A 20,891-nucleotide genomic window follows, 5' to 3' on the forward strand; every position below is an offset into this window, starting at 1 on the left:
ATACTGGATTAGGAAAAAGACTGGCAATGTACTTTCATGGAGGTGCCTGGCTCTTGGTAACAGCAACACTAGTGATTAGACAGCCCCCCAAGGTAAGCCTGCTGCCACCACCACTCCACTCTACCCACCCATTCACGGAACAGCTCGTGGGACAGGAACTTTCTTGGGGAGAGTCACACCCATGCCCATTGGGGTGGCCCTGTCCTAGGAGAGGCCCCAGGGCCTGCCTCTGCACTTCCCAGGGAGGCCAAGGTGAGGCTGGAGCTGCACTCACTTCTCAGGCTTGAGGTCTCTGTAAATGATGCCCAGGCTATGCAGGTGGTCCAGGCCCAAAGCCAGCTCAGCCAGATAAAACTTCACGTCCTCCTCCGTGAACATAACCTGCAACAGGAGGGAGGGGATTTCAGCTGGGATCGCCTTTTCTTCAGGAGCTGGGGCACTGGTCAGCAGCTTCCTGGTCCTGAGGGTCCACCTTGAGGAGGACCCTTAAGAGACCCCAGTACCATCCACCCTGCTCTTTTTAAAGGGGTTCGAGGTGTGAAATTACTAATATACATGCCACTCATTGTGGCACTGCTTGGAAATAGCAAAAGGTTGGAAAGAGCCCAAGGGTCAAGCAGTAGACGGGAGTGATGCCTCTCCCTGCAGATCCAGTGCTGTGCAGCCATGAACTACAAAAAGAAGTTTCCCATGTTCTGATACAGATCGGTCTCTCAGATATACTGTCTTGAATAAAAGCAAGGTACAGAACACTATCACACAATAGTTCCTTTTTTTTTTTTTAATACTTGTTGAGGATATGTTTATTGATTTTAGAGAGAAGGGAAAGGGAGAGAGAGAAACATCGATCGGTTGCCTCTCGTATGCATCCTAACCGGGGACCAAACCCACAACCTAGGTACGTACCCTGACTGGGAATCTAACCTGTGACTTTCGGTGTACTGGATGACACTCCAACCAACTGAACCACATCAGCGAGGGCCAGAATAGTACTTTTTATGTAAAAATGGGGGGGTTGGGATTCAGAACATATATCAGAATGGTGTGTATTTCCAAAGAGACATGGAAAGCTTAAATAAGAAACCAATAAAAATGTTTACTTATTGCCCTAGCTGGTTTGGCTCAGTGGATAGAGCATCAGCCTGCGGACTGAAGGGTCCCAGGTTCAATTCCAGCCAAGGGCACATGCCTGGGTTGCAGGCTCGATCCCCACTAGGGGGCGTGCAGGAGGCAGCCATCAATGATTCTCTCTCATCATTGATGTTTCTATCTCTCCATCCTTCTCCCTTCCTCTCTAAAATCAATAATTAAAGGGGGGGGGGGGGTGGGATGCTGAAGATTCTCAATATTTTTTCTTTTCAATCATATAAATGTATCATCTATTCAAACATTAAAATAACATTTAAAAAATTAAGTCTGGTTCTCTTCTACAGTTTGAATTGTACTAATGGCCATTTTTATTCCTGGCTACAATTGTTTTAGGTCAGTTAAAAATCCTTTTGATTGACACATGGTATGTAACATTACAGTATCTAGCTTTCTGGGTGAATTTGGGCTTCTCCTGTTCTCAATGCCCAGCCCAAGGCAGCCCTGGAAGAATGAAGGGGGACAGGTGATAGCCACACTGAGCTCCCCAGCATCACGGTGACATCAGATCCAAGGCCTGACCCTCCTCAACCCACCAAAACTCTCAGAGGCTTTGAGAGTGTGAACTCTATCCCAGGGTAGGTTCCTGGGTCAGAGACTGCTACACAGGCCTGGGTGGTCCCAGGTCCAGGCCACACAGAGCCCTGGGATGGGAGCCCTTGTTGTCCCTCCAAATCCATCCTGGGGCCCTCTAGTAGTGGGGTGCAAGCTCACCTCTTTGGAGAGCCGTGTGAAGAGGTCCCCGCCACGCAGAAAGTCCAGAATAAGATAGAGCTTGCCCTCGGTCTGGAAGGCTGGGGAGAGGGGGAAAGGCCATGGTGGAGCCAGCTGGGCACGGCCGCTCTGCCCCCCGCGCCCTTGGCCTGCCAGGTGGCAGGTTGGCAATGTACAGGGAAGACAGCAGCCCATAGGCCAGGGCAAAGGCGGGCAGGTAGGGTGGCACTCAGGAAGGTCTGCAGTCTCACCATAGTGCAGCTTCACCACAAATGGGTGGTTCACATCAGCCAGGATGTCTCTCTCCATCTTGGTCCGAACGCGGTCACGCACTGGCCAGAGGAGAAAGGAGTTCATCAAGTCTAGCCACTCCCAGCCCCTGGCAAAGAAGGGCTCTCTTTTCCTCCTGTTCCTCACATTTCATGGCAGTGCCCAGGGCTGGGCCCTTGGTGCCCTGCCCAACACTCTGGCCCCATCTCCAACCATGCTCCATCAGGGAGAGTCAACCCAGCCAGTCTGAGCAACCCGTTCCTCTGTGTGCCTTCTGCCTTTGCCCGTAGGGCTCCGCCAGGGTATCTTCGCTAGCCCCCTCTCTGCATAAAAATCCCCAATTCCAGTCCAGGGGCTGGTGAGAATAGTCACTTAGGGAGCTACTTATAAAGGCAGATTCCTGGGGCCTCAAATTCAGACTCATGGGTCTGAGCAGACAGCCCCCACATACTTTTTTTTTTTTAAAGGCTAAATGTCCCACCCGGCTGGTGTGGTTCAGTGGTTGAGCATTGACCTATGAACCAGGTCACGGTTCAATCCCTGGTCAGGGCATATGCCCAGGTTGCGGGCTCGATCCCTGGTGTGGGATGTGCAGAAGGCAGCCAATCAATGATTCTCTCTCATCATTGATGTTTCTATCTCTCTCTCCCTCTCTCTTCCTCTCTGAAAGCAATAAAAATATATTTTTTAAAAAGTCCCTAGGCAATTCTGATCAACAGTTTCTTCTTTGACTCATTTTAGGCATCACCTCCTCAAGGAAGTCTTCCTGAACTTGCCTAGCTGAGTTAGCAGTGCTCTGCTTCCCCCTCAGAGCACCTCTCACCCTCTGTTTTAATGTTTTTGTTTCCCTCACCAGACATGACAGGTACCATGCTGGACTAAACTATTCCAGTCACCGTTTCCCAAATATGCCTTACATTTTCAAACCACCCCTACAATTTAGCTCTGGCAAACAGTTCCTCCTTCCTGGGGTCCCATTCCTTTCCCATTTTCAGTCTGGAGAACTCCCAACTCATCCTGCAAGGCACAGTTCAAATGGCTACTCTTTATGTGAGCCTACCCCCGCCCCCAGGAGGCTGCACCCCCCCTTCCCTGAGATCCCCGGTCACAGCAACGAGTGCACCCCACTGCAGGGACTGCTCAGCCTCTCCAGACCCTTCAAAGCAGGAACCAAGTCTTGTCATCTTTCTCTTCCCATGTGGCCCCCACCATCCCTCCTGGGGAATGACTCCCACCCTAGCAGGCTGGCCTTGGGGCACCAAAGCTACATCACCCCACAGACAGCCCTTCATAGGCCGCAAGACCCGTAATGTCCCCCAGGCTAACACTTCCAAACCCCCTCCCCCCCATATCCCAGGCCCACTCCATCTGGTCGGTGGCTACACTGGCTCCCAGGCTGGTCAAAGAGTCACTGCCCAGCCCAAAGCCCGTACCAACTGTCCTCATACCCTTCCTAAGTCCTGGAATTCTAGCCCTGCCTCAGGCTCCCTTCTGAACCTCTCTGCCATCCATCTCTATGCCATTCTTTGACTCAGCCTATCCTATCCACTAGCAGCTTCACACCCTTCTCCACCCGAGAGGTCTCCCTCAGACTCTCCTAACACCATGAAGTAACTATGCTGGCAGAAGGGCTCTGCCCAAGCAACCTGACGCTGATATCTGAAGGCCCCCACCACAGATGCACTGCACACCCCACCTGCCTCCTTCCAGACATTCGCCTTCAGTTATGGTCATTGGCACTTGGTGTGGGGCATGGGGGTGGGGATGCAGTTAACCCCAGAAGTCTTTTCTTTTGAATGGACCCTGTCTTTTCCATAAGGTGTGGTGTGGGGTAAGGAGTGGCTGACCTCCTCCATCAGACGCAAGGCCCTGGAGAGCTGGTCTGACTCCCTTGATCCTGTGCCCAGCCTGGATAAATAATTTTTATTTATTAATTTGAGAGAGAGAGGAAGGGAGGGGGGAGAAACATCGATCAGCTGCTCCACCATTCACGCACCCACTGACTCCTACATGCGCCTTGACCAGGGATGGAACCCGCAACCCTGGCACATCAGGATGATGCTCCAACCGAGCTCCTTGGCCAGGCCCTCCACTCACCTTTCAGTGTTGCCTTCTTTAGTACCTTCATGGCATACAGGTGTCCACTGTCAGGCCGGGTGATCTTCCGCACCAGGAAGACCTGAGAAGGCAGTTGTGGGAAAAGCAGAGGAGCAGCTGGGGGTGGCCCAGCCCCCATCCTCCAGGTCCCAGGCTGACTTCTCATTTCCCTGAGCCCCATGTTGACCTTTTGCCCTCCCTGGGTCCTAAGGTGACCTCTCGTCCTCCCTCAGACCCATCCACTCTTGCCCTCTGGTCCTCAGAACCCCAAGGTGAGCTCTCATCCCCACCCCAGACATGACCAGTGCTGCCCTCCCAGGTGTGGGCTCAGGACTCACTTTGCCAAAGGATCCCTGGCCCAGAACCTTGAGCAGCTCGAAATGGGACGGGTCAGCCTTCTCAGAGCCAGCCTTGACGTGGTGCGTGATGGAGATCTCCTTGAGGACGCCCTCATCCTGACGGAGGGATAGAGTTGGTGGGCACGGTGAGCCCCATCTGGGCAAGCACAGGGCATGGCCCCCTTCCAGCAGACAGGGCCCTGCAGGCCCAGACAGACAACTGCCCCAACGAGACCAGCCTCCAGACTCATCAATACCAAAGGGCTTCAAAGGCCACGGAGGGTCAAACTCTCAAGGTGCAGGTCAGATGAGGCACTGCTCCTACTGCTCCTGATGCTCCGGCCCAAACGGATGCCCAGGCATGGCCACGCTCAGCCAATCCCCGGTTCTGGCTGAGGCCCAGAGACCTGCCTCAGGTCCTCCCCTCCCCCTGCCGTAAAGGTTTTGGTTTTGCCACAATAGGAAGTAGGGTTTGTTCTCATACTAGGTTGGCAGAACTGGGTTTTTGTTCCTAGACAGGATGGATGACAGGATTCCACTGGCCGGAGGGACAAGGCTGAGATACATAGGGACCCACAAGTCACCAGAGACCATCCCAGTAAATGCCCATTTGGGTGGGCAGGAGCTAAGGCCAGAGACTCCATGCCCCACCCTCCCCAAGCTCCTTCATACAAATCTACCAGAAACCCCTCGCCAGGCGGCAGTTGTTCTAGGACCCTCTGCCGTCCCTCCAATCTTCTGGTGTCACCCTGGAGCCCTGAAGTGCCTCCTCACTTCCCCAGGAAGCAAGTCTGGGCAGAGTCCAGTCACCCAGCAGGGCCAGGCCTGGGCTAGGAGAGCCCAGCTAAGGCCAAACTGGCCTGCCTGGGCACCTGCTCCAAGGGCCTCAGCCAGGACAACTCATCCGGCCACACTCACCGAGTCCCGCCTGGGGCCAGAGCCAGGGCCAGGGGCAGGCAGAGAGGTCTGGCTGATCCTGGGCCGCTGCTTCCTGGGCATCCAGGGGAGCAGGGCCCAGAGCCGCAGACGGGGCGGCTTGGGATCCTGCTCCATCCGCCCAGCAGGGCCAAGGCACCATGGCAGGAGCAGGCAGCCTCCGGGGCTGCCTCGGAGGTGGCCAGGCCCAAGGCGGATGTGCTGGGTGAGGGCGGGGGCTGGGGCTGGGCCTGGGCCGCCAATCACTCAGGGCCTGTGGTTTCCTAGTTCCAGGCCTACACCCTCCACCGAGTTCCCTTCCTCTCTCTCTCCCCCACTGCCTGAGGGCTGCCCTCTGGCCCTCCACCCTATTCTCCCTGTGGGCCTGCAAAGGGAAAGCCCCATGCCAACCCAACTGCTGAGGAGCAGATAGGTACCCAACAGGCAGAGACAGATAAAGAAGGACACCCAACCAGCAGAGGCAGGCACCCAACACGCAGAGGCAGATAAAGAGGGGCACCCGGCAGGCAGAGACCGGCACCCAACATGCAGAGGCAGATAAAGAGGGGCACCCGGCAGGCAGAGGCCGGCACCCAACAGGTGAAGATGAATGAATGTGGGCATCCAACAGGCAGAGACCAGAGGGCACACATGCCCAGCAGGCAGGGATGGATAGGCAGAGGTAGGAAGAACACATATCCAACAGGCAGAGGCAGGAGGGGACTCACACCTAACAGACAGAGGTGGACAGAGACTCATACCTAACAGGCGGAGGAGGTCAGAGATTCACACTAACAGGTGGAGGCAGGTGGGGACCCATCCAAGAGGCAAAGATGGATGGGGACATGAACCCAACAGGCAGAGACAGATGGGGACCCAATAGGCAGAGACAGATGGGGACGTACAGCCAACAGGTGGAGACAGATGGGGACATGTACTCAACAGGCAGAAACAGAAGAGGACCTGATCCAACAGACATCTAACACGTGACATGTGCCCAACAGGTAAAGCCAGGCCCTCACCAAGCAGTGACAGAGACAGGAGCCCAACAACAGAGGCAAGTGGGCAGCAGACAGAGACAGCCCGTCAGTGAGGCCCAAGTAGACAGACAGGTACCCAGGGCAGACACACAGGCAGCAAAGACACCCAGGCACTCAGAACGTCAGACCCTGGACTCAAAAGGCAGAGCTCTGGTTCTTGCTGGTCTGCCTGGGGGAGAGGATGTCACCTGCAAACCCCTAGCACTTGGGAGGACAGTCCAGTATTTGTGGCAGACCCATCTCTGAGGTCCTCCACGTCTGACGGGGACCAGGACTAAGACGGTGGGCTGAGAGGAGCCTCTGAGTGCAATCTGATGACTTTGATTCTGATCCAAATATCCCAAAAGCTGTTATGCCCATTTAGGAACAGGAAACTGAGGCCTAGAGGACAGTGACTCACCCAGGCTCAAAGTGAAGTGGTGGCAGAACCCAAGTCCTTCCCCTGGTTAATGCTGCGCCTGCGGTTGGCAGGCCCCAAGTGCCAGGAAAGGGTGGGTAGGTAAGTCACCCAGAGCCATGTCCTCTCATCCAAGCCCGCCCCTCCCTCCGTACTAGGGTCAGTCCGGGAACTTCCCATTCCAGGTCTTGACCCCCAGAGGCCAGCCCCATGGTCATGGTGCACTGAACAGTCAGAAAAAGCCGCAAGCTAATCAGGTCCGCGTATAGCCCTGGGTGGGACAGGCAGAGCCACACAGCAAACCCTGCCCACCCCACCCTGAGCCTCCACGTCTGTCTGTGACTGAGAACACTCCCTGAAGGCAGAGGCAGTCACCCGGAAACCCCAGGGGACAGAGCTACCCCGAGCCCATTCCTTGCCCAGAGCTATGGTGACAGACACTGCTGGAGGCAGGCCAACCCTCTGCTCACCTTTCTGGGACAGGAGAGTGAGTCTCTCTCAACTCTGGAGAAATCTGCCGGGGTCTGCATGGTGGGGCTCACGCTGGTAGCCAGAGGGCCCCATTACTCCCCTTACTTCTGCTTTTTCAGCCTTCCTAGCACAGAAGGCAGGGTCCCTGACCCCCTCCTTCTCACTTCCCCCTCTGCAGGGAGGAGGGACAGAAGATGGGTCAGACTCCCTTGCTGAGGAGGGAACACTGTAGACCCCAAGCCCATGACTATGGGGAGAGGGGGCAGGGACACACCCCTACTTGTCTCCTCTAATCCTAAAGAGAGGAGACTGGAACACAGACAGAGTCACAGGTGATAAGGCACCGACACAGTGGGCATCTAGGACCCACAAACATTCCTTGAGAGAATGAGGGGCAGAAGTCAGCAAGCCATGGGCTCTAACTGCCCCAGCCTACAGCACAGACACCCCTTCCCCCATAGTGACCGTTCCATGGCTAGGCCCACCCAAAACGACAGCCCACAGAGCAGGCACCACCATACTCAGCCCGGCCCTAAAGAGCCTGACAGTCCAGGGCCCTGGGATGGGCAAGGGGGCCGAAGGCCCTGGCAAGGACCCACAGAGGTCTGAGATGAGGAGCAGGTAGCCTGGGGCAGGGGTTGACCAGCCCAGCCCCCTTCCACGTGACCCTGCCACATCACTCACCCCAGTACACCCACAGGAACTGACACACACACACAAATACACACAGGCCGATGATCGGAAACCATTTCCACAGACATCCCCTATGTGGAAACACCCCCACATACACACCGACTTCCCCTTCCAGTCCTCACAGGGCCTCCAATAAAGCAATCTGATGGTGCCTGCTGGGCTTGTGAAAGATACCTCCTAGAGCAGTGGTTCTCAACCTTCTGGCTCTTTAAATACAGTTCCTCATGCTGTGACCCCAATCATAAAATTATTTTCGTTGCTACTTCATAACTGTAATGTTGCTACTGTTATGAATCGTAATGTAAATATCTGATATGCATGATGGTCTTAGGCTACCCCTGTGAAAAGGTCGTTCGACCGCCAAAGGGGTCGCGACCCACAGGTTGAGAACCGCTGTCCTAGAGGCTTCTCACTGCACCCAGCTTCTTCAGGCAGTTTAGAGGTTCGGACAGCCCTCAGCCACCCCAACCCTCGAGTCCCTGAGAGGCAAAGGAAGATGATCTGTGGCGAGCAGTGTACAAGAAGGGGCAACAGGAAGGAAACGGTCTCAGAAGTGCCTTTGCCGAAGGCTATGTGCAGGGCCCGTGAGGCCTCTGGATGGCAGAAGGGGTAGGACAGGCACCAGACCACATCCCTTGGTTCCTGCCCCATTCCCCCCTATAGATACTTCCTCTTATTGACTTCCTCCCACAAGGCAGCTGGGAGAGAAGACCAGAGACCCTGCCTGATCCCTGGTCCCTAGGGTCCTCACCCTGGGCCTCCCTCCACCAGCTACAGCCCAAGCCTACCTGCCAACCCCTGGCCCTAACGAATATCAACAGTACCTTCCCCAGTGGGCAGCATCAGCAGGGCTTCCCAGGCACTGCCCCTCCTGTAGGACAGATGTCCCCCGACTTGTCTCCCAGCATGCCTCTGGGCAGGTGAGGAGGGTTCCACAGTTTCCAGGCATCCTTGATGGGGGCGCTGACCTCAGGTACTAGGCCAGGACTGGCATGGAGTGACAATGAGAACTGTGCCTCCAATAATTTACTGGAGTAAGACTTTTCTTTCCTTCAGTCATTGCTGGTGTGGATTCTGCCACGCCCTGCATCTCCGTCTCATTTCGGAGATGAGGAAACTAAACTCAGAAAGTGACTTGGCCAAGGCCACACGGTTAGAAAGGGGGAGAGCTAACAGCAAAATCAAAGCCTACACTCCTCAGCATTTCATCATTGCCCTCCCTGCAAGGCCGGCCAGCGGCCTCCCATGTGGACATCACCCACAGCTCCTGGCCCCCTGCTCCATCCCCATGTCAGGAGCCACACACTAGGAAGCAGACAGATTGAGGCAGATGCCGGCCTTGATCTCAGGTAGCTCCAAAAAATAAATACATGATAACAAAACACAACTGCCGGCGACAGAGCTACAGTTAGGTGCTGTGGATGCCCAGAGGCGGTGACTATCTGCCTAGGGCGGTGATGGCGAACCTTTTGAGCTCGGTGTGTCAGCATTTTGAAAAACCCTAACTTAACTCTGGTGCCGTGTCACATATAGAAATTTTTTGATATTTGCAACCATAGTAAAACAAAGATTTATATTTTTGATATTTATATATTTAAATGCCATTTAACAAAGAAAAATCAACCAAAAAAAATGAGTTCGAGTGTCACCTCTGACACACGTGTCAGAGGTTCGCCATCACTGGCCTACGGTGAGGTCTGAAAACCTTCCGGAGAGAGGGCAGTCCAGCAGGACCCTGAGGAGGAACAGGAGTTGGCCAGACAGAAAGGAGGAAAAAAAGGCACATCATGTAGAGAGACCGGGGCGAAAAGAGGCTTGAGGCCAGGAGTGCAGGGAGGGAAGTTAAGAACTGCTCACTCACTAGCTGAGCGCTCCCAGGCAAACTCTCTCTCTAGCTGAGCCTCAGTTTCCTCCTCTGTAAAACAGAGGTTAAAATTAGATGTTGTTTCTAGAAGCAAAATGGGCCACAGAGGCAGAGGAACACAGTCAACAGAACTTCTCCCTGGATTACAGGGCAGTCTTCCTGCTGCAGTGTCTCCTCTGGGCAGGTAGAAGGGACAGAGCCCCGCCACAGGGTCCCAGGTGCTGGGAGGGTGGGTTACCTGCCCTGGCCAATCTAAGGGAAGTTTCCCCCAACACCTGAGGCTCCCCAGGCTCCCTGAAGTCCACAGTCACATCCTGCCTGAGCTCCAGCCAGGGGCGCCAGAGGGATCCGGAGGGATCAGGGTTTCATAAACAGGAAGAGAGGAGGGGAGGGGGGAGATGCTCAGCTCTCAAAATAGACCCACAGGCACTTCAAAGGGGTCCAGCTCCGGAGATAGCCAGGGGAGGGGGCCTGGGGTGCCCAGTCTACCCCCAGGAAGGAAGGGAGGGTGAATGGAACCCCAGTGTGCCTGAGGACACCAGGTGCACCCTGGGTACTGAAAAGATCCAGGGAGCTCTCACCCTAGATTTTTGTCTACACTATGGCTGCTAAACCCCAAATCTCCCTTTCTGCTCAAAACTAACAAAATAAAACAAGTATTGAACACCAACATTGTGCCTCACACTTGGTTAGATTTTTTTAACATATACACATCCCATGCCCTCCTCTGGATAGCCTTGTACAGGAAAAGCATCTGCGCCTCAGAGGAGCAAACCCCTCACCCAAGGTTATGAGGCAAACAGGAAAGAGGGGCAGGATTCTGAACTCAGAATGCCTGACTCCCAAGTCCCCCTCCCACCTCTTCTCCAGCTGGAAGACCCAGTTTTCTCTCCAAGTGCCCACATCCTGCCTTTTGAGGCCCAGCCAAATGCCAGCTCTATAGAGAAGATGGCCTGGTCCTCTACAGCCCTCCCAGTGTTTCTTCCTCTGCCATCCCTGGCCGTGATTGTCCATCTGGTCCACGCTCAGTCCTAAGCTCAGATGCCACTGACATGCTCACATCACCCTGCCACTGAGAGAAATGTGGGCACTGGGAGGTGGTGCATTGCTCTGCCCATTATGGGGCCTGGCACAGAATGGAAGTTCTGCATGCCTACAATCGTGTTCTTCCCCATCACAGTGCCCATCACACAGCTTTCCTGTCTCCACCTGCCCCCCTGAGAGCTCCCTGAGGGTGAGGATGTTGATTTCATTTTGGGTTTCCCCCAGGGGCACAGCAGGGTGCCCTGAAAGTCTGATGAAGCAAATGATACACCAGCTCTTTGCCAGCTCATTCCACTACACAAAGTGATGAGGTCCTGAACACAGACTGAGCGCCCCCTGGTGTTTGAGCCCAGAAGTGGGCACTGGGGGTACTGTGACGTTCTGGGGCAACAGAGAAGATGGGTGAGGAGGTTGCTAGGAATAATGGAACTTGGGGGTCATGGGGGACCCAATGTTCTTCCTCTACAGCACCGAGTGTTCCCTGCGCTGGGAGGAGTGTGGTCAAGCAAGATCTGACTACATTGCCCACCACCTATGTGACCTTGGGCCTCAATTTTCTCATCTGTAAAATGGGAATAGTAACAATATCTACCTCCAGGGCTGTTGTGAAAACTAAAGGGAACGTTCCTAGTGTGTTGCCAGGTGTGTATTAAGCTCTTTCTCTTCCTTAAAGTGGCATTCGAGGCTATCCCCACCCTCTCCATCTCCAGCCTCATCATCCCACCCCAGAATTTTCTTCTCTAGAGCAGGAGTCATAGGCTTGGGATTAAATGTAGGTTACCTGACTGGGTAAGCTTCTGTCCTCTCCCTACCAGCCACTCTAGCTCTTGGGATGAGAAGCTGTATTCACCACCAACATCCCCAAAGCTGCAACCCCAGAATCTTAGCTCCAAGATATGTACATCCTGGTTCTTCACTGGGCAGCTACTTTGTGGGAGGAGACTGTGCAGACATGGCGCTGAGCAAACCAAGGAGCCCAGTCCACACCACCTGCTTGGCTTCTGGTGGCCCAAGGTTGCCATAGTAACCACCAGACGAGGAGGTAAGAGCCTATTTCTCTCACCCAGCCCTACCTCAAGCAGCTCAGCAAACTTATCTTAGGAGGCTGAGTCAAGACAAACATGGGGACCAGCCCTGGGTGTATCTCAAAGGTCGAGCCTATGGAAGGTCTGGTGCCCAGGCAGACCCAGGCTGGAGGGTGTGGCCACTAGTAAGAAGTGGAGCTGAGCAAGGCATTGGGGCATTCATACTGCTGGTGCTGAAGTCACTGTGTACCAGGTAGTTACTATCTCATGTTCTTCACATCACACCTATGGGTAGGCACTGTTATCCCCAGTTTACAATGAGAAAATTGAGACTCAGAAGGGAGAAGAAGAGCCCTGGCCAGGGTGGCTCAGTTGATTGAGCGCTATCCCATGCACCAAAGGGTCGCCAGTTCGATTCCTGGTCAGAGCACATGCCCAGGTTGTGGGATCGATCCGCAGAGGGGGGCGTGCAGGAGGCAGCCGATCAATATTTCTCTCTCTCCCTTTCCCTTCCTCTCTCTCTAAAATAAGTAAAAACATTAAGGAAAAATGGGGAGGGGGGCCCCTCGGCTGGCATGTCTCAGTGGTTGAGCAGTGTCCTATGAACCAGGAGGTTACAGTTTGATTCCCAGTCAGAATCCTCAGAGGGGGGCGTGCAGGGGGCAGCCGATCAATATTTCTCTCTCTCTCCCTTTCCCTCCCTCTCTCTCTGAAATAAGTAAAAACATTAAGGAAAAATGGGGCCGGGGGGGCCTTGGCTGGCATGGCTCAGTGGTTGAGCGGTGTCCTATGAACCAGGAGGTTACAGTTTGATTCCCAGTCAGGATATATGCCTGGGTTTTGGACTCAATCCCCAGTGTGGGGCGTGCAGGAGGCAGCCAATCAGTGATTCTCTCTGATCATTGATGTTTCTATTATCTCTCTCTCTCCCCCTCTCCCTTCCTCTTTAAATCAATGAAATATATATAAAAAGGGGGAGAACAGCTCTGTGACCCCTCACAATTGGGTATGGGAGGACCCAGGGGAAGCAGAGACAGCAGGGGTGAGGGAACAGCCTCATGCTGGGAGTTGGGAGCCCTGAGAAATGGTCTGTGTGCCCATTTCTCTAGCATCACATGCCCAGATGATTCCAGGCCCTTGTCAGGCCCACCTGACCCGAGCCTCTCCCCACACCCCTTCAGCCCTCTCCTCTCAGTCAGCCCAGATGCCAAGAGTAAATAAACTAAGGAAGTGCCCTAGCCTGGGTGATGGGTAACCAGAGTTCTAGCATGAATTCTGCTCTGGCCCTGTCTGGGCCACTGTCCTCTCACTTAAGAAACAGGAAAGTTGGAGCAACTGATCTCCATGCACAGGCTTGCCTCGAGGATTAACTGGGACCAGAGAAGAAAGGCTGAGCTGGGAAAGAGGGGAGAGGCCAGGACTCTCACACCCAGGTGGGATGCAGGCAGGCCTCCCTCCCTCCTCCTCCAGGGCCAGGCACACAGTGCCCCCCTCACAGAACTTGGCCCAGGGTGCTAGCCCTCGCCCTCACCTTGGATGACTGAAGGCCAGCTTCTTCCCCAGGTGCCTGTCCATTCTGGAAAAGAGAAGAGAGATTACGGAACATTGTCAGGGTTTATCAGCGTGGGACACAGCAAAGATAGACCCGTGGGTCCCCCCATCCTTGGCTGTTTCCAATAGCTAGGGAGGACTTGGAGGCGGGGCAGGAGTTCTGAATGGGTCTCCCAACTCCACTTGCACGGTGAGAGCACAGGTGCCAAGCCCTCCTGCAACAGCCTCTCACCATCCAGGTAGTGCATTTCTCGAAACTCCCTCCCTCAACTCTCTGCCCGGCCAACATCTATCTTTGAAGGCCCAGATTAGATGTCATCTCCTCCCAATGCCAGTTCTGCCAGAGACAAACTATAACTTTGTACCAATTGCAAACAGCCTTGGTTTCCTGATCTGTAATATGGGGGTAGTTATAGCCACTTCCCAGAGGTGCTGCAAGGGTAGAAAGAGACGAAGTCTGGGAAATATCCAGCCCAGAGACAGTGGCTACCCTGGCCTTGCCCGCTCTGAGACCCCTGCCAGGCAGAACCACTACTGGCTCACTCTGCCCCCGCATTACTTCATTGTACCACTTGTCACATTGCAAAAACTATTTTTAAAAAAATATTGTTATTGATTTCAAAGAGGAAGGGAGAGGGAGAAAGAGATAGACACATCAGTGATGACAGAGAATCATCGATCGGCTGCCTCCTGCATGCCCCCCACTGGGGATGGGGCCCACAACCCAGGCATGTGCCCTGACGGGGAATCGAAGCATGGCCTCATGGTTCAGAGGTTGATGCTCAACTACTGAGCCACACCAGCTGGGCTGCAAAGACTATTTACACACAGGCCTGCCCTTCCGAATAAATGGGAGTGCCAGGAGGGCAGCGATTAGGGCTCCGTGCTAACAGCTGCTCTCTTCCGAGCCCCTCCCACATGTCAGGCACTGGGCTCAGTGCCTCACACCTGTGGCATCATTAAATCCTCATGACCTGGGAGGGAAGCCCTAGCCCCATTTGGCAGAGGAAAAAACTGAGGCCAAGGGGCCTAGTAATGACACCTAAGGTCACACAACTGGTAAGTGGGGATTCAAATTCTGGTCTCTGACACCCAGGAGATGCTCAAAAGAGGTCTATTAAAGAGCAGCCCACATCCCAGGCAGGGAACTTCCTGCAGAGGGGTGGACACTGGAGTCAATCTCTGAGCAGTCCTGCCTGCTTTTTCCAGTCCCCAGACTTCACACTCAGGTGGGCATTATTCACCCTAGGGCAAGCATGTCAAACTCGTGGCCGACGGGCTGCATGCCTCGTTTATTTAAATAAACGAGTTTGACATGCTTGCCCAGCCTAGAGTATACCAAACCCAGCCCAGTCCTGTGATACAAGGTGATTACTTTTATCTGGAATTTGGGGAGCTGAATGGAGCTGTCCCCAATCTTCCTTGCACAGCAAAAGTGTGGTGAGGCAGACAGAGGCTCCTAATAGCTAGGAAGACCCAGCCGAGGGCAGGGCAGGACTTTGGAGCCAGTGGCTGGGTCCACAGGGCAGCTGTGGCTTTGCTTGGCAGCAGCAGGCACAGCTGTGTTCTGCCCATTACATAATCTCCCTGCCCCTGGAACAGCTTCCCTCCGCCGCTTCCAGGACATCCTGCCCCCTGAGCCCCTTTAATGCCCCTAATCCTCCCCAGGGCCAGTGTTCTGCAGGCCCCTCCACACGCACATACACATACATGCTGTCATCTCTCAGCAGCCTGGGGAGAAGAGCCAGGTTGATCAGGGCCCAGGGGGAGGCAGGATGCATCTGTAGCTTGAGCTCCACTTCACCCAACAGTCTAGACCAGTGATGGCGAACCTATGACACGCATGTCAGAAGTGACACGCAAACTCATTTTTTTGGTTGATTTTTCTTTGTTAAATGGCATTTAAATATATAAAATAAATATCAAAAATATAAATCTTTGTTTTACTATGGTTGCAAATATCAAAAAATTTCTATATGTGACACGGCACCAGAGTTAAGTTAGGGTTTTTCAAAATGCTGACATGCCGACCTCAAAAGGTTCACCATCACTGGTCTAGACTCTTGATAGAATTCCCACAGATGTCTCAACAGCCTACACACAGCTCCTTGCCCAACCTTCCCCCATTCAAACCTCCAACCTTCCTAAAACTCAGCTGTAATCTTGCACTTGAGCCATTAATTTCCTCGGTCACTCACTCACTACTTATTGAGAACCTGCTATGTATCAGGCCCCAAACCCTTCCATGTCTTCCCACTGCCGGGAGAATACAGTCCCAGCTCCCTGGCACAGCTTTCGAGGCTATCATTTCCAACTACCCAACACAAGTGATTAAGAACATGGGTTCAGGCCTGGCCAGCGTGGCTCAGTGGTTGAGTGTTGACCTATGAACCAGGAGGTCACGGTTCGATTCCCGGTCAGGGCACATGCCTGGGTTGTGGGCTCGATCCCCAGTGTGAGGCATGCAGGAGGCAGCCAATCAATGATTCTCTCTCATCATTGATGTTTCTCCCTCTCTCTTCCTCTCTGAAATCAACAAAAATATATTTAGAAAAAAATGAAAAAGAACATGGGCTCTGGAACCTAACCTTGTGGGTTCAAATTCTGTATTCCGTACCACCTACATCACCCTGAGGTTACTTCATTTCCTAGGGCTTCAGGCCTCATCTGTGAAATGGGGACAAGAGTAATGTGCCACATCAGGTGGCTGTAAGAAGCAAACAAAATAGTCTATAAATAGCTATCCCTGGCAGGCATGTACTGGGTCCATAAACAATAGTCATCATTATTCTGAAGCTAAACTGAATGACCTGAGACCCTGGACCGGCCAGCTTATTTCATACTGCTGAGCATTCGCATGATGGCTCACTTCTTCTACCAAGAAAACCTTTCCTGCCTTGTCACTCTGGCTAATTCCCAGGCTTCTCCCAGGACTCACTTCAAATGCCATCTCTTCTGTCCACATAGCCTTGAGTGCTTTCCTCACTGCTCTGCATCCCACAGCACTGAGGAAGTTGCAGGTTAACTCAGGAAGGAGCCCTGGCTTGTCTGTCATCATATCCTTGACACCCAGCTCAAGATGCAGCACGTAGTACGTCAGATCAAAGCTCAACCCAGCAGAGAGAGCAGGGAGCCCAGAATAGGCTCTATTACTCCCATTTTCCAGACAAGGCTCAGGGAGTGAAGGGACCCGCTGAGGTCCCTCGGTTAGCAGGCAACGGACATGGGGCCATAACCCAAAGTCCCCTCCCAAATGAGGGAGGGGAGGAGGCAGTGGGTGTACCCAGAGGTGTGGGCTTACTGAGCAGTGACCTGGGTGCTTCAGGGGACCCACAGGCCCTGTGTGGCTGCCTCCAGTCCCAGGGTCTCTGGCCTGGGTGCATCCTCATGGAACCCCACATCTGTAAGAGCTGATACATAAAGTCTCTAGAAGGGAATGGCAGCCCTGGAGAAAAGACTAGGAGTACAAAAAAGACCACAGGTGAGCTTCCCCCTCAGAGCCAGGGTCCACACAGGGAAGACAGGGTTCATTTGTCCTCACCTGACTGCTGCATGGATGGCAGAAAGAACACAGCTCGGCAGCCACAAAGATACAGCTGCTAATCCTAGCTCTGCCAGCCACTCACTCCAACCTTGGGTCTGTCACATCATTTCTCTGGGCCTCCGTTCCTTCATCTATACCAGTGGTCGGCAAACTGCGGCTCGCGAGCCACATGCAGCTCTTTGGCCCCTTGAGTGTGGCTCTTCCACAAAATACCACGTGCAGGTGCGCACGTACAGTGCGATTGAAACTTCATGGCCCATGCGCCAAAGTCGGTATTTTGTGGAAGAGCCACACTCAAGGGGCCAAAGAGCTGCATGTGGCTCGCGAGCCGCAGTTTGCCGACCACTGGAAAGCAGGTCTGTCTTATACACAACTGCATCCTGTTGCTTGGAATAGTACTTGTCACATGATAAGTGCTCAATAAATATTTGCTGAATGAATGAATGAATGAATGAATGGAAGGGGACAATGATGCTGACCTTGCAGAATACTGAATGAAGGACCTCATCTAAAAAGTCTGGTACAGCTGCCCTGGCCAGGTGGCTCAGTTGGTTTAGGAGCATCGTCCTGTACATCAAAAGGTTGCAGGTTTGATTCCCGGTCAGGGCACATACCTAGGTTGTAGGTTCAGTCCCTGGTCGGGATGCATATGGGGTGTGGAAGGGGCGAGGGCAGCCAATTGATGTTTCTCTCTCACAATGATGTTTCTTTCTCTCTCTCTCAAATCAATAAAAATATATTCTTGCCCTAGCCGGTTTGGCTCAGTGGATAGAGCGTCGGCCTGCGGACTGAAGGGTCCTGGGTTCGAACCCGGTGAAGGGCACATGCCTGGGTTGCGGGCTCGATCCCCAGTGTGGGGCGTGCAGGAGGCAGCTGATTAATGATTCTCTCTCATCATTGATGTTTCTATCTCTCTCTCCCTCTCCCTTCCTCTCTGAAATTAATAAAAATATATTTAAAAAATAAAAATAAAAACATATTCTGGGGTGAAGATTTTTTTAAAAAGTCTGATACAGGAAGGGCCCTTCAGCTTCTTAAGAGGATGGAGATCCACCCTCCTCCCTCTTTCTCAAAGAGCACTGTTCATGGGGACAGTTGCCCAGGGCCCCCAACCATTGTACCCCTTCCCAAGAAGTCAGAGATAGGCTCTAACAGGCAATCTTCCTTCCCACTCAAGCAGCTCTGTTTTGGGAAGAAGGGCCCAGGGCAGCATCTGGAGAAGCCAGGCAGCAGATGGACAAAGACAGCACGTGCCCCGCAGGCAGGAAGCAGCCCCAGGAGCTGGGTTCAGAGCCCAGCATTGGCAGCTCTGCCCGATGCTGGAGGCTGGGGGCCAGGTGCCAGGGCTGGCTGGCACAATCCATCCTCGGCAAAGGCTGGACAGGGGCTTTTCAGGATGAGGAGAGTCTGCCAACATCCGGAGCCTCTCTCGGAGTACCTTCCACCTGGGCCAGTTTGATCCCAACCCTTCCCCATCCTTGAGCCTCCCCACACTTGAGAGACCTGGGTTCCAGTACTAACTCTGACATTAATTCATAGGCCAGTTCTTTCTGAGTTCAGTTGTCTCATATGAAAATGGGGGTAATATTCCCGACCTTGAGAAGTTGTTATGAGAATTATTTAAATATGAGAATTAATTATGAAGCAGGGTGGGCGGCACACAGTAAAGCTCTGTAGATGGCAGGGCTGGGCCTGGGGACAAGGTTACTTCTTTCGGCAAAGTCAGGGAAGGCCCAGGCAGAATCCTCCCCACACTTCCAATGAGTTTGCTCCACCTGGGCCACACCCTGAGCCAGGCCCTGCCTCCCAGCAGCCCATTTTCAGCAGCGTCATTGGGAGGGCAGGGCAGTCCAGATCCCAGGCCTCTACCAAATGCCCCCACCAGCCCCTTGTCTATCGCCTGCCCGGCCAGGAGCCAGAGGCAGTGCCTATACCTGCAGGTCAGGCTGCTGTATCGCTTACATGTCACCTGGGCTAAGAACAGGGAGGCCCTGTTCTCCGGTGAGAACAGCCCAACCCATGCCCTGGCTGCCCCATGGCTCCTGTTACCCAAACAATAACATCCATTTGCCTGGCACCTCCATGGAGCGGGGGAGGGGGAGAATGGGCAGCAGTACCCAGGGCTCTGCACCCAGGAAGCAGAAGCAAACACCCAGCCCTGGCCACTGAAGAAACAGGAGGCCCAGAGAGGCTAAAGACTGACTAAGGGTCACACAGCATTTCCAAGGTAAAGCTCCTGGAGAAATCATTTCCCCACCCCCACCCACTTCCTGCCCCAATCCCAGGAACTAAGCCAGTCTTCTCCTTTCACAGAGTTCACATGCAGTAGGTACTCAAAACTGAGTTGAGTTTCCTACTAAAAACCTGGCCCCCTGATTAAGCTGGCCCCTGCCCCAGCATTCCCTAAGGGAAGCAGGAAGTTTGTGCCCTGGACTGGGAATCGGGCTCCTAGGTGTCTGCCCTCCCTATCTCCAAGGTAAGTCCTCGGGTTAAGTTCCTCCCTGGCCTCTCCCAATCTACCACCTCTAGAGAGGCCGAGGTTACAGGGGGGTGGAATCCACCTCAGAGCGCCCTCCCCAGACCCTAGTGACCCAGTCCTGGGGTAGGGGGGAAGGAGTAATAGGGGATGCAGAGGGCAGTGTAAGGTGAGTCAGCGAGAGAGAACTTCCAAGAGCATGCAGGGCCTGTAAAAACCCTGTGGCAGGGATCCCAGAGCAATTTACTCCAAATTGCGCCTTCAGGTTGCTTACCTAATCCTGCCTCACCCACCCTCCAACAGCCAGTGTCAGCCATGGCCATCCCTTTAAAGGGGCAGCACACCTTGGATGCTAGGGACCAAGGGTTCTCACTCTGATCTCAACCTGTGTCCCTGAGAGACAGGGCCCTTGGTGGCTGCCCCAGGTAAGAGAGGGCAGGGAAGGGAACCTAGGCAGGGGGAATCGCCTTGGCTCCCGGGCTCAGTGAGGTCTTCTCACCCTCCCTTCACATCCCCCCACCTCCTTCCGAAAGGAAGTATCACCAGCCTCCCAACTTGAGGCTGCAGAGAAAATGTTCTTGACCTCTTGGTTCAGGGGCTTGACCTTGACCCTGGGGTCAAAGGGCACAGGAAGAGCTGGCCTCCTGCATGCTTAGGGCCTGGCACCACAGAATCCTCAGAGCAGGGCAGGAGCTGCTTCTGGGAGAGGCTAGGCTGGCAGAGGCCAAACTCTCCACCGGGCCCAGGGGCCCAGGGACCCTGCCCATGGGAGGGGGCACCAGAGGGCAGCAGGCACCAAGGTCCTCCCCTCTCCAGGAATAATCTTCACAAGGTTGAAGAGCTTTTTCCACTCTCTTCTCCACAATCTGGGGCAGGGGACGCGGGTGTCCTCTGGCCCTAGCCTCGGGGCAAAGAAAACCAAGAGTTTCAGTCCCAGACCAGCGGTGTCACCTCACATCCCATAACTGCCAAGGGTCAAGAGGGACAATCCTGCTAGGGTCCGCGGCGGAGAAGCGGGGAGGGGGAGGGCGCTGGGAGACGTCAAGGAGAAGTGGGGGGCGGAGGGGGCCATGATCCTTGTCTCATAGAATCCCAGACATCAGGCACCCCGGCCCTGCCCGTCTGCGCTAATGGAGGAAGCCCCGACAGCTCCCGGCATGGGTCCTAGGTGTGCGGTGCGAGGGAGGCCAGGGCTCAGCGCCCCACCGGATCCCCTCTCTGGCGCTTGGCGGAACTGTCCTTCTCTTGCACACACCCGAGGCAGAGGGGGGTGGAGCCGAAGAAGGGGCAAGGGATCGGAGGGCAC

General features: G+C 54.1%; 1 protein-coding gene across 5 annotated transcripts in view; it reads right to left on the minus strand.

Annotated features, from left to right (window-relative positions):
* Positions 1 to 20,891, minus strand: part of RPS6KA1 (ribosomal protein S6 kinase, 90kDa, polypeptide 1) — a 40,719-nt gene that overhangs the window by 19,102 nt on the left and 726 nt on the right. Inside the window, exons 1-7 of one of the 5 annotated variants that reach the window (XM_014546850.1) lie at positions 16,504 to 16,530; positions 13,546 to 13,590; positions 4,566 to 4,682; positions 4,228 to 4,309; positions 2,112 to 2,192; positions 1,861 to 1,940; positions 275 to 381 (exon numbers count right to left, since the gene is read on the minus strand). In XM_014546850.1, coding sequence (XP_014402336.1) covers positions 275 to 381; positions 1,861 to 1,940; positions 2,112 to 2,192; positions 4,228 to 4,309; positions 4,566 to 4,682; positions 13,546 to 13,590; positions 16,504 to 16,530 — 539 coding nt within the window. Of the gene's footprint in view, positions 1 to 274; positions 382 to 1,860; positions 1,941 to 2,111; positions 2,193 to 3,977; positions 4,039 to 4,227; positions 4,310 to 4,565; positions 4,683 to 5,483; positions 5,663 to 7,387; positions 7,483 to 13,545; positions 13,591 to 16,503; positions 16,531 to 20,891 lie in introns of those variants that run through there. The other 4 variants (XM_014546849.1, XM_005875150.2, XM_005875149.2 and 1 more) reach the window with 4 other exon arrangements.

The sequence above is a fragment of the Myotis brandtii genome, unplaced genomic scaffold (assembly GCF_000412655.1).
Source record: "Myotis brandtii unplaced genomic scaffold, ASM41265v1 scaffold456, whole genome shotgun sequence".
Classification (NCBI taxonomy): Eukaryota; Metazoa; Chordata; class Mammalia; order Chiroptera; family Vespertilionidae; genus Myotis; species Myotis brandtii.